At 60.1% G+C, this 10,844-nt stretch overlaps 1 protein-coding gene across 6 annotated transcripts; it reads right to left on the reverse strand.

The window, feature by feature from the left end:
• Window positions 1–546: 546 nt before the first annotated feature.
• On the reverse strand, window positions 547–10,783 carry MISP (mitotic spindle positioning). Of its 6 annotated transcripts, none has more exons than XM_074351385.1 (5): window positions 10,637–10,783; window positions 3,609–5,347; window positions 2,953–3,086; window positions 1,736–1,815; window positions 547–1,172 (listed from the first exon to the last, which is right to left on the reverse strand). In XM_074351385.1, the coding sequence occupies exons 2-5, from the start codon at window positions 5,290–5,292 to the stop codon at window positions 1,151–1,153; spliced, it is 1,920 nt and encodes a 639-aa protein (XP_074207486.1). In that variant the 5' UTR covers window positions 5,293–5,347; window positions 10,637–10,783; the 3' UTR covers window positions 547–1,150. The 6 variants fall into 6 exon arrangements, 3 of the variants coding, with proteins under 3 accessions (XP_074207486.1, XP_074207485.1, XP_074207487.1); XM_074351384.1 differs by having other exon boundaries at window positions 1,736–1,774; window positions 10,637–10,782; XR_012501719.1 differs by having other exon boundaries at window positions 1,104–1,172; window positions 1,736–2,576.
• Window positions 10,784–10,844: the final 61 nt, after the last annotated feature.

Here is a 10,844-nt window from a genome sequence, read left to right on the forward strand (position 1 = left end):
GGGGCCAGGGGCAGCAGGAGGGGATGGGCCCTGCCAGGGTGGGTTGTCACCAGCTGCTTGAGGACATCGGGGCAGTGGTGTGGGGCTGCTGTCGGGGTCAACCTGAGGTCCAGGTTGCCCAGGGGCTGGTCCCAACCCCATCCTTGCGTGTGGCAGGGAAACCAAGGCAGGGTGGTGGGAGGACCCCCACGGCCACACCGCGGGTGACAGCAGGGCCGGGTTTAGGTCCAACACCACAGCCTTGCCCAGAACCATCTTGTCTGCCAGGCAGGGCCAACTAACGACCCCTCCAACCTCCCCTGAAGCCGGGCGGGACACAGACTCAGCCACAGGGAGAAGAACGGGCCTGGTGTTACCGAAGACATTCACTCGCTCGCTGGACAAGTGCGGATTGAGCACCTTCTGCAGGCCACACGCTGGGAGGTGACTGGGACAGCCTGTGGTGGGGCGGGGACAGGACACAGCCGCCTGGAAGCAGTGAGCGTCACCAAGAGAAATGACACAGACGGAGGGGAGGCTCAGCACAGCCACCCACTCCAGGTGGGGTCCAGGAGCCAGAAACTTGCTTTATTTCAAGGTGGAGCGGAAGGACCTGCCTCAGCCCCCAAATCCAGCCCTTTCCTCAGCCAGGGAGGGAGGGGTCTTCCCCACAGGATCCTGTAATGTCAGAGCCATGCTGTGCCTCGGAGGGGGCTTGAAAGCAGCACAGAGACCCTCAGGTGGGGCGCTCAGGCCTCTGCCCTCAGACTAGAGGCTCCCCAGGGGAGGGGCTGAGCATCTCCCCTCTCAGACTAGCAGAAACTATTACATCTGGACGTGAGGCGGCTGGTCTCCTTCCTTCTTGGCCCCAGAAGCATTTGGCAAAATCGTAGAAGCAGAGTGTCATCCCCAACTCGAGACCCAGAAAGCACAACAATTTCTCCAGGAAAAGAAAAATGGAAAAGAGAACTCCCCAGCCCCAAGTGTATCTGCCCTCGGGGCTGTGGGCAGGGGATCTGTGGGTTTGAACAGGAACCCGTGTCCCAAGGCCGGGTGCTGGCCGCTCCCACAAGGCAAGGGCGGGCGTGGGTCCGGCCCCAGGCTCAGCCCTCGTCTTCACTGGTGTAGACGCGGGCTTCCCAGCGCTCAGCCATGGCGTTCTTGTGGCGGGTCACCCGCGTGGCTTCCAGGACCTGCCAGAGGAGGCACGGGGTCCCCATCAGGTCCTAACCTCCCAAGACATCTCCCCCAACAGCTGACTCACAGGAGAGGCCTAGAACAGGGTAAAGCAGGACCATCCCCTCCTCTTGTCAGACCCTCTGCTCCTCGTAATAGCACCCAGGACTGTGCTCACTCCTGCCCAGCTCCACAGCAGGGGACATGCCCGAGTCAAAGAGGGCCACGCCGGATCCCACAAATCCACGGAGGTGCCTGGCCTCCTACACTCCCAGGAGAGCCCGTCTCTCAAAGGAAATGCCCTTGTCCTGTGCCACGTCTGCCCCCAAACCATCTGGTAAACAGGCAGCCCATGGTCTGCCTTTCATCAAAAGTGGATCACAGCAAAATGCACCGCAGGCAGACACTACATCGAGAAGCCATCCAGGGAAGCCCCCCGACCCCCACCATCCAGAAGAAAAGCTTCTGGTGGCCCCAGTGCACCTGAGCAGGGAGCACAGATGCGGGAGGGAACCGCTCCAGCCATACAGCCCTCCTCGCTCCTGGGCAGAGGGGTCCTTGCCCCTGGGAGCACACTCACCTCCGAGTTAATGTGGTCCAAGGGGCTGATGCCAGCATACTGCAGGGAGGAACAGACGTCATCCCCTGGGGTCTTCCACCCTGTCCCACCCCAGAGCCCACTCAGTCACTACTTAGGGCAGAAGGGAAGCGATCCCGGGCCACAGTGGTCCCCCCAGTGCCACTTGGTCACCCCAAACTCAGAGCCATCCACCAGGCTGTTCCCTCACACTAGTCCCCTTGGGGATGCCTTGGGCCATCATTTGCAACTGTTTTCTCTTTGTAAACTTCCTTGTAATAAAGACAATTGACATTTATGGAGCTCTTGCTGCCACCAGGCCCTCGAAGGTTTGAAGGAGTCTGTTCTCATTACCATGCTCATTTTGCAGAGGAGGAGACTGAGGATCAGAGAGGGGCCCAACATCATACAGCCAGCCAGTGGCAGGGCTGGGACTTGAACCCAGGTCCCTGGGCTCCACTCTGCCCCAAACCACCAGGCCAGGCTGTGACCGCCAGGTGGGCGAGCCTGGGGGCAGTGTTTTTCTCCCTGGTGCCAACAATACCCACCCAGGGAGGAGGCAGCCTCGTGGCTGCAAATGTGGGGTTCAGAGCCAGGCCTGGGCTCAAGTCCTGGCTTGGGGACCTGGCCATGTGACCCTGCGCGTGCGTGACTTTGGCTTTCTCTAAAAAAACAGGGGACAAAACATCTCTCCAGGGTGTTAAAGCCACAGCACGTGCAGACCCCTGAGCACGTCCCACGTGAGGTGCAGGTAATAATCAAAAATAACAAGGAGAGGAGAGTGTAGCTCAGTGGTGGAGCGCGTGCTCAGCATGCACGATGTCCTGGGTTCAGTCCCCGGTGCCTCCAATAAACAAACAAACACACAATAAATAAACCTAATTACCTTCCCTGCCCCCCCAAATGATGTTGGTAATAAACACATTGAAATAATGAGGATGATTTGATAGATTGCTCTGACTCCTCCTCCAAGCAGAGCTCACCTCAGCCTTCGGCTCACCGTGGGGACCCTGCGTATGTACATGGTCCAGATGGGAAGGGATGCCCCGTTTACCCCTTCTGCTCCTCACGTGTGGGGGACACGGAGGCGCAGTCACTTGGGGGTGGGCCATGAAGAAGGCAGGACTCAAACCCAGCTCACACTGGAGCCTCCCTTGCCCTAATGAGGGGTGTCCGATCTTGGCCAGGCATGCAGGGGGACGGCAGGGCTTGAGACTCACCCACTGCTCCCTCTTCTTTCTCTGTGGAGGGGCAGCCTCAGCCGGGGCCTCTACCACTGTCCACGCCAGGCCCGAGTGCAGGTGAATTGGGGTGAAGAAGTGTGACTCAGACACTGCGCAGCTGCCCGTGATGCCTGGGGGTGAGGGGAAGGAAGGAACATCGGGGGGGGCCCCAGAGCCAGACTCCAGCCGGAGAGGCATAGAGTCTCTGGCGGAGGAGAGGCTGGGCCAGTTAACGAGATGGGTAAGTGGACAGACAGACAGACAGACGGAGCAGACAGCTGGTTGGGAAAACTAACAGCTTGGACAGATAGATGGGCTGATCATACAAGGAGAAAAACATTGAAAGTGGCATGGGGGGTATTTCGTCTTGACGAAAATTGACCAAGAGGATAGAACACGTGTAAACCTTTATGCGCCTAATAACAAAGTGTCAAAACCCATAAAATGAAAAACCCCAAGGCAAGTCAACTACTTTCTCCAAAATCTACTGCTGAAGCAGACAGACAGGCAGACAGACCAGCCAACTGGGGTAGGGGACAACTGCCCCCCCGCGAATGTCCCCCCAGCCAAAGCCTCTCCTGACATCCCCCCACCCCTCCACTTCCGCATCTGAGGCCCCGAGCAAACCCGCCACGCCTGGGATCCCTCCTTACCAGATGCCTGGGAGGAGTTCCTGGAGTCTTGGTCGTAGCACTCATCCGGCAGGGGTGGGGAGAAGACCTCCGGGAACAGAGCACTCCGCCGCTCTTCAGCCACCTCCCGCTCCCGCCGCAGGACACTCTCCACCTCCCTCTCCAGCAGCTCAGATGACTGGGACCTCTGCAGCTTCAGTGCCGGGGCCCCGGCCACCTCCCAGCCCCAAACTCGGGGGGCCTCAGCTTTCTCAGGCACACCCGGGACCGCAAACCTCAGGGGGCGCAGGAGGAAGTACTCATGGCGCACAAGCCCTCTGGGGTGCAGGGGGCCCCTGGGGGGCACCTGCCTTGTGCCCGAGGGTTCTCCAGAGGATTCCGAGAGAAGGCTCTGCGCCACTGCGGCCTGTGGAGCGCTCCCGGCCCTGGCCTTATCTGCAGGGAGGCTGCTGGGCTTGAGATTCGCACGGAAGGCTGGGAACTCTACTGGGGGCGTTCTGGGGCTCAGGTACGGCTGGTAGGCATCAAGTGGGATGCGGTTCACCTTCCTCACCTCGGGAGCAGGGCTGGCCGCCCTGGCGTCGGGGGCTGGGCCCAGGATGGAGTCTGAGCTGTGGGCTCTCCTGAGTCCAGGTGGCGGGCCCTCAGAGAAGCAGTCAGGCGTGGCCGACCGGCCCACCTGCAGGCCCTCCCGCCGGTGGTCCTCCTCGCGCTGCGTCTCCTGCGCAAGGTCCCGCTGCACGTAGAGAGACGGGCGCCCCCTGCCCCGCTGTGGGGCTGCAGCCAGGCTCACCCTGGTCAGCAGCGGCCTGGCGGGGATCTCCACCAGCTCCTGCTGGCTGAACACCCGCTGCAGCCCCCTCCGCTCTCGGAGGTCTGCCTCCCGCTCCTGTGCCAGCCGGATCTCCCGCTCAATGGGCGTCTCCTTGGGGGGCTCTGGTGACTCTGCGCGGGACTGGGAAGCAGGGTCGTCCATGGCTGGGACACCAGACCTGGCAGACGAACCAGGGACCCTCTTCTCCTCCACGACCACCTCCTTCACCTGGGACTTGACTGGGGTGACACACCCATTGGGCAGGGGTGGCCCGTTCAGGGACTTGGAGGCCTGGCTGGGCCCGGATGGGCGGTTCCGAGGGGCCCCCGCATTCGCATAGGCTGGCCTGGCAGGGGGGTTTGCCTGCTCCAGGCTCAGAAACTGCTGCCTCGCTGCCAGGAAGTCGATCTGCTCTCTGTCGATCATGTTCTCCTCTGGGGGCGTGGCCTGCAGTCGGCCGGGGGTCCTGGGTTCCCCGTGGTCAGGGGTGCCATGGAGTGTGGCCACCATGCCACTCTTTCTGACCGCCTGGCCCTGGATGACCACCCGGCGCTCTCGCTCCAGGTCCTGTGGCCGCCTGGGCTGGGTGCCCCTGGTCTCCAGGTGGTAGGCCTTCACCTCCTCATCCTCATCGTCCTCCGGGCAGGGTGGCCATGGGGACAGCTGGCCAGGGAAGGCATGCAGGCTGCGAGACGTCCCTGTCTGCACCATTTCCAGCCGGGCCTCATGGTCAGTGGGCCATGCCTGTGGCTCATCCTGGCCCCAGCCACTGGCCATGGACCCCACGCCCACCAGCTCAATAGTGTAGCTGGTGTCCCCATCGAGGGCCACACTGGTCACACGGGATGAGCGGGGGATGCTGAGGATGGGGTATCTGGTCACTCGGTCCATGTTCTGGGGGTCTCTGCCCACAACCGGCTCCCAGGATGGAGACAATCTGCACTCACTGAGGGCAAAGAAGGGCGTGATGGTCACCAGCTCAGAGCACTTGGGGAGAGGCACAGTTCCCGGTCCCTTAAAGGGCAGAGTCCTGTCCCAGTGGCCTCTACTGTTGGTTCAGGGATGAGTAAGTGACCCAGCCCTGCCAATCAGGGCGTTCCGCCCTCTGGCCTCTGTAATTGCTTCAGGGATGGACATGTGACCCAACCTGGCCAATGACATAAAACCCTGGGACTTTGCAGTTAATGTGGAGAATTGGATCCTCTTCCTGCTGGGCTTGTTAGGCTGGTGAGATGAGACCGAGAACCACTGGTGGGGGGGGGGGGCGTATGTGTCCGCTATGGACAGAGCTTGCTCAGGAGCATCCATAACCCCAACACAGGATCCTGAAAACATTATTTGAGCTCCTAGATCCAGACACACCTGAATCCCTGTGCACCACTGTGCTGACCCAACACCTTGTTCCCTGTGTGTTTAACGTTTTCCCACCTCATCCCCTGGACACTGCACACCCTTTCGCAGTCAGCCTCTTCTGCCCCTCTCCTTCCACTCCTCCTTTCTCCCACCCAGCTAGCCATGTCTAGACCCAGCGCCACACCAGGGCAGCCTCCCTCCCAGGGCATGTACACCCTGAGGTTCCTTATGTGGTTTTTGTCATGTAACATTTGCAGATGGCCCCAGTGGGACCACTCCTTGCTGGGTGATGTCAAGTGGGGAAGTTGGGGCCCAGAGAGAGGTAATGACTGGCAAAGACCTCCACAACCTGGTTCTCTCCCTTGCACCAGCCCAGTGGGACACCTTGTCCCATCCCAGACAAGCCCCTGTCTTAGTGCCATAAAGCCAGGATGAGCTAAGGAATGCCTTGGACCTTGTCTCGCTGGGCCAAGGGACATCTTGGCCCAATCCCCCTCCCAACCATCTGGGTTCCCACTGAGCACAGCTCAAGGAACCTTTGTGAAGGTCATACACCTGCTCTCATGCCTCCCTGATTCCTGGCGTCTCCGGGATGCAGTTCTCAAACTCTGCCCAGGGCTCTCAAGGCTACCATCTGGCCTCAGCCCAAACCCTCAAACTCTGCAGGCACCAGACCTCAAACCCAAACTTCTCCCTCTTCCTTCTGCCTGGAGGACCCTCATTTCTGCCCCTGCACGGTCTTGTTAGCTACAGCCCATAAGACAGCTCCTCCAGGGAGCCTCCAGATTGCCCTGCCCTTAGAGCCTGTTGCCTGGCCCTCTCCTGTGTACCCAGCCTAGCACAGTATTAGGCATTGCCTTTTTACAGCCAAGGAAAGGAAGGCGGACCACCCTCAACTCCTCAAGCAGCCCTTGGACCCCGGTACCACCAGAGCTGTTGGACACATCGCTGCCTTTTTACACCAACTTGCTTGTAAAAGCTGAATGTAGTTTTGTAAAGGAAAATGCAGACCCTCCCTCACCTGGAGAAGTGGCATCAAGCAACATAAAATCAATCGTGGGGAACAACGTTACAATCCTCACACTAGTGCCTCATGGTCTTTCCAGCGCGTCAAATATTGAAACCGTCATTAGGAAAATGATTTTAAAGACAAGCAGGCTTGAGCGATTAGTCCCAGCCGAGTGGGCTGAGCCTCTGTCCACTGACCCCCCAGTCCCCTGTGGAGACTTTTTCCTTGAAAGTCACTGGGGGTGCATGTGTCTTTGAAAGGAGAATACGGTCATTTAAGATCTGTCTTCTCGCACCTGAAGCCATCAGCCAGGACCCTCTCTCCCTCCCAGGGGCCCCTGGTGAGAATCTCCTCCTGCAGCCCAGGGTCTGGTACACAGCAGGCACTCCATAAAGGCGGGCTGAGCAAGGCGTGGTCTCAGGGCCCAGGGCCTGGGTTCATTCCAGCCACAGATCTGGCTGCCCCTCCCATCAGGCTCCGAGCTCTGACACTGAGGACTGGGCAGGTCTGCCTCCCACTCTGTCCCCATGCCCTGGGGCTCCCCAAGGAGGGCAGGCGTGGCAGGAATGCGTGTTTGCCTAATGAGTGGCCGGAAGCTCGTGCAGCAGGATTTATAAGACACATGGGACATTAACTCCAGGAAAAAAACCTCACTCCCAGAGGGTGTCAAGTCTCCTTGTGGGTGGGGCAGCTCATTCCTCCCGGGTGATTCACTGAGGCCAGCAGGGTGGGGTTGAAGTCCTCAGGGATGCACTCCTCTGTGTCCCTGAGCGAGTCTCAGCTCCCCTCTGGCCTCAGTGTCCACATCTGGACGGGAGGTAGAGTCCAGAGCACGTGGCCACCACCCCAAAAGGCTGCCATCTAGATTTGGTGCTCTGTGCCTTGTATACAGCAAGCACTAGATAAACGCTTTCACAGTGGTGGCTCGTATTATTATTTAAACCCTGGATCCACACTGATCTCAGAGTGACCCTGGGGCAGGCATTCTCTTTTGCAAAGCCTCAGTCTCCCCATCTGTAAAATGAGACACTGCTGCCCTCACCACAGGGCTGGGGAGAGGGGCGGGTAACAAGGAGCCCAAGACGCAGAGCACAGAGGCACCCCACGGGGAGATGCCTTCTTGGAGGCCCAGGACGCTCTGTGCAAATGAGTGGTAATAGTGGTCACAGGGCCTCCAGCACTCTCCCGTGGCTCCTCGTAATCGGGCACCTCGCACCAGCACCCTGTTTGCTTCTCTTAAGAGCCTGTGACAAGGGAGCCTTTCTTGTCCCCAGTTTACAGCAGAGGAAACTGAGGCACAGAGAGAGGTCACATAGTGAGTGACAAGACAACAGTTTCTGAAGCCTGAGCCCTCACTCCTGGTCAGTCACCTCCTCTTCCAGGAAGCCCCCTGGATTGCTCCTCCCCAGCCCACTGTGCACTGTGTTGATACCAAACTGAAACTGGGTTTATGGCCTTGGGTGCTGCACACCTACTTCCTCATCCCTGCAACTGACCTCCTGCCCTCGGGGCAAAAGCCTATTACAGGGGCCTGGGGCTCAGACAGGGCTGGTTACACAGCAGGGAGGGGCTCCTGGGGGGTCTCCTTCCATCACTTGGGGCTATCATTCCCGGGACCCTGACCGGGCAGAGCCCCCAACCCCTGACACACCTGAGCACTGGACTGAGTCTCTGCCCTCCTGAGGCTGGACGCCCCCTCCTGTGAGCCCCAGCCAGACCCTGATGGTGGCAGGGGGGAAGGGTTATATGCCGCTCAAGGGTCCCCCAAGCAAGGATCTGGCTGGTGCTGGAAAGATTTCTCCCCAGAACCCTTTAGAATTCCCGAAACCAATGTGAGGCCTCTGTGCCTCTGGCCCTGGGGGGGCACCAATCAGGCCCCTTCCTTACAGGGTCTGGGCTCAGGGTTCTTGGATTTGGGGACCTGATGTCTGGGGTGGAAACTGGGGCCCTGGCAAGGTTCAGGGTTGGGAACAGAGTGGGAAGGACACAGCCCTGGGCACAGAGCCAGCCTGGGGATGCAGAGCAAGAGGGGGCCTCCACCAGCCCCTGGGCTCCCCCTGTGCCCAGAGAGGGGTGGGGTGGGGACTGAGGCTCCCTCCCCGTACCCTGAAGGCCCCACAGGTGAGCAGATGGTGCCACAAGCACACCACCCCCTGCCCAAAGCCAACCCCACCCCTCTGCAGGACCCCTGCCCTTCCAACCTTTGAGTCCAGCCTGCCCGCAGGCCCCCCAGCCTTACCCACCGGCTCTCAGCCCGCAGCAGCCTCCAAGCTTGGCTCTGGCTCCGTGGCTGGCACAGGGGCCTCCTGGCCCCGCCCAGCCCCAGGTTGCCAGGGGACAGGGCCCTGTACCGGGAAGCAGGTGCACCCCCTCCTTGGGGCCCCACCCAGGCTCGAGAAACAAAGTCCAGAGGAGGAGAAAGGTGACACCAGTAGAGCGGAGGGCGGACACCACGCCCACTGGGCACTGCCCCTCAGTCCCCAGGCCCCCAGCCCACACAGCTGGAGCTGCAACCCCCACTGAAACCCTCCAGCTGCCGTCTGGCCCTCCAGCTACCTCTCAGCACTGCTCAGAGAGGGGCTGTCCGTTGCCCAGGGTCACACACAGCAGGTCCACGATCCAGAGGCTGTTTCTCAGAGGGGGTTTAAGTACCAAACCACCACCTGGCGCAGCCCACCCTTTGGGGCCACTTCCCCAGAGAGCCCCTTTTTGGGACAAGCCTGGCTTCCTAGCCTCTGAGGGGTTCAGCTGGTCCCAGGTTCAAGTCTCACTTAACCGCTCTGAGCCTCTGTTTCCTCCTCAGTGAAATGGGGACGTCAGCCCACTTCCACATACAGGATCAGATGAGGACACCAAAATCTGGGATGGGTGAGGCTGAGGCCCCAATGGCAGATGGAGGCACTGAGGCTCAAGATGCTAGGTCAGTCCTCCCAGGCACTCAGCTGTCCTGTCTGAGTCTCGGTCACAGCGCAGAGGACCTGCCGGACCCCTGGGAGCCCAATGTCTCTGGGGGAGTTGGGCCACTAGGCATAGCAGTCAGTCTATGGGGAAGGGGATATAGTCTGTCCCTCTGGCTGGGGCTCTGTCCCAACCTGCCCCTTGGCTGACTCTGAGGCCACTGTGAACCTCAGTCTCTTCTTCCATCAAATGGGCCCCCAGCTCCCAATCTGGCAGGGCTGCCCAAGGTGGGGTGATTTTAGGACAGGTTTGGAGAAAGGGCCTAATCCAGAATTCCAACTTGTGTATGGTATGTGCCGAGTCTGTGAAAACCTGGGGCACACTGCTGCACTTTCCATCCCAGCACCCCCAAGGCCCCCATATCCTTGTTTTGCAGATAAGGAAACTGAGGGACAGAAATCTCCAAGTCTCACCAAAGGACAGAGTGTCAGCAGCGGGGTTGGTATTTGGACCTGCACCCCACTCACCACCTTCCTGCACATATGGAGATCGGGGAGACCCCAAAGGGCAGAGACTGGGTCACCCAGCATGCTGGGGGCCCTGTGGAGGTGAGGATTCAATCTCCTGCTCCCAGACTGGGGTGGCTTCCCCCCCAGGGTTCATACAGCCCACCATACAAATGGGCAAACTGAGATTCAGAGGGCAGCGACTCCTCCCAGATCACACAGTGAGACAGACACAGCCCCCAGAAATGCTTCCTCCCCATGTCCCCACCTGTTTCCCAGGGACTAGTTTCTCTGCAGAGCTTGAGGGTGTATGTGGGGCCTCTTCCGTTCCCCCCAGGGGAATGTGAGCTCAGCAAGGGGCAGCCCCAGCCACAGGATGGGGTGGGCCAGGTGCAGGACCCAAGGGCTCCACGAGAAACAGAAAGGAAGTCCTGCCACAGGCAGCTGCCCCCATACCTCCAGGCCTTACCTGCCCAGGTGCTGCTTGGATGCGCACAGGTGCAGGTGGGGACTCCGCCAACACCCCACACACCGCCCTGGGGTGAGCCTTAGGGATGTACAGGCTGCAGAAGAGAAACCAGCTCCCCTGGGTTCCGTGAGCCTCCTTTTAAGGCTAGACCGCCCTGGCAGGGCCCCACCCCCGGCCTGGCCACGCCCTCCCCACCCAGGTGAAACCC

This window comes from Camelus bactrianus, chromosome 22 (assembly GCF_048773025.1).
Source record: "Camelus bactrianus isolate YW-2024 breed Bactrian camel chromosome 22, ASM4877302v1, whole genome shotgun sequence".
Taxonomy (NCBI): Eukaryota; Metazoa; Chordata; class Mammalia; order Artiodactyla; family Camelidae; genus Camelus; species Camelus bactrianus.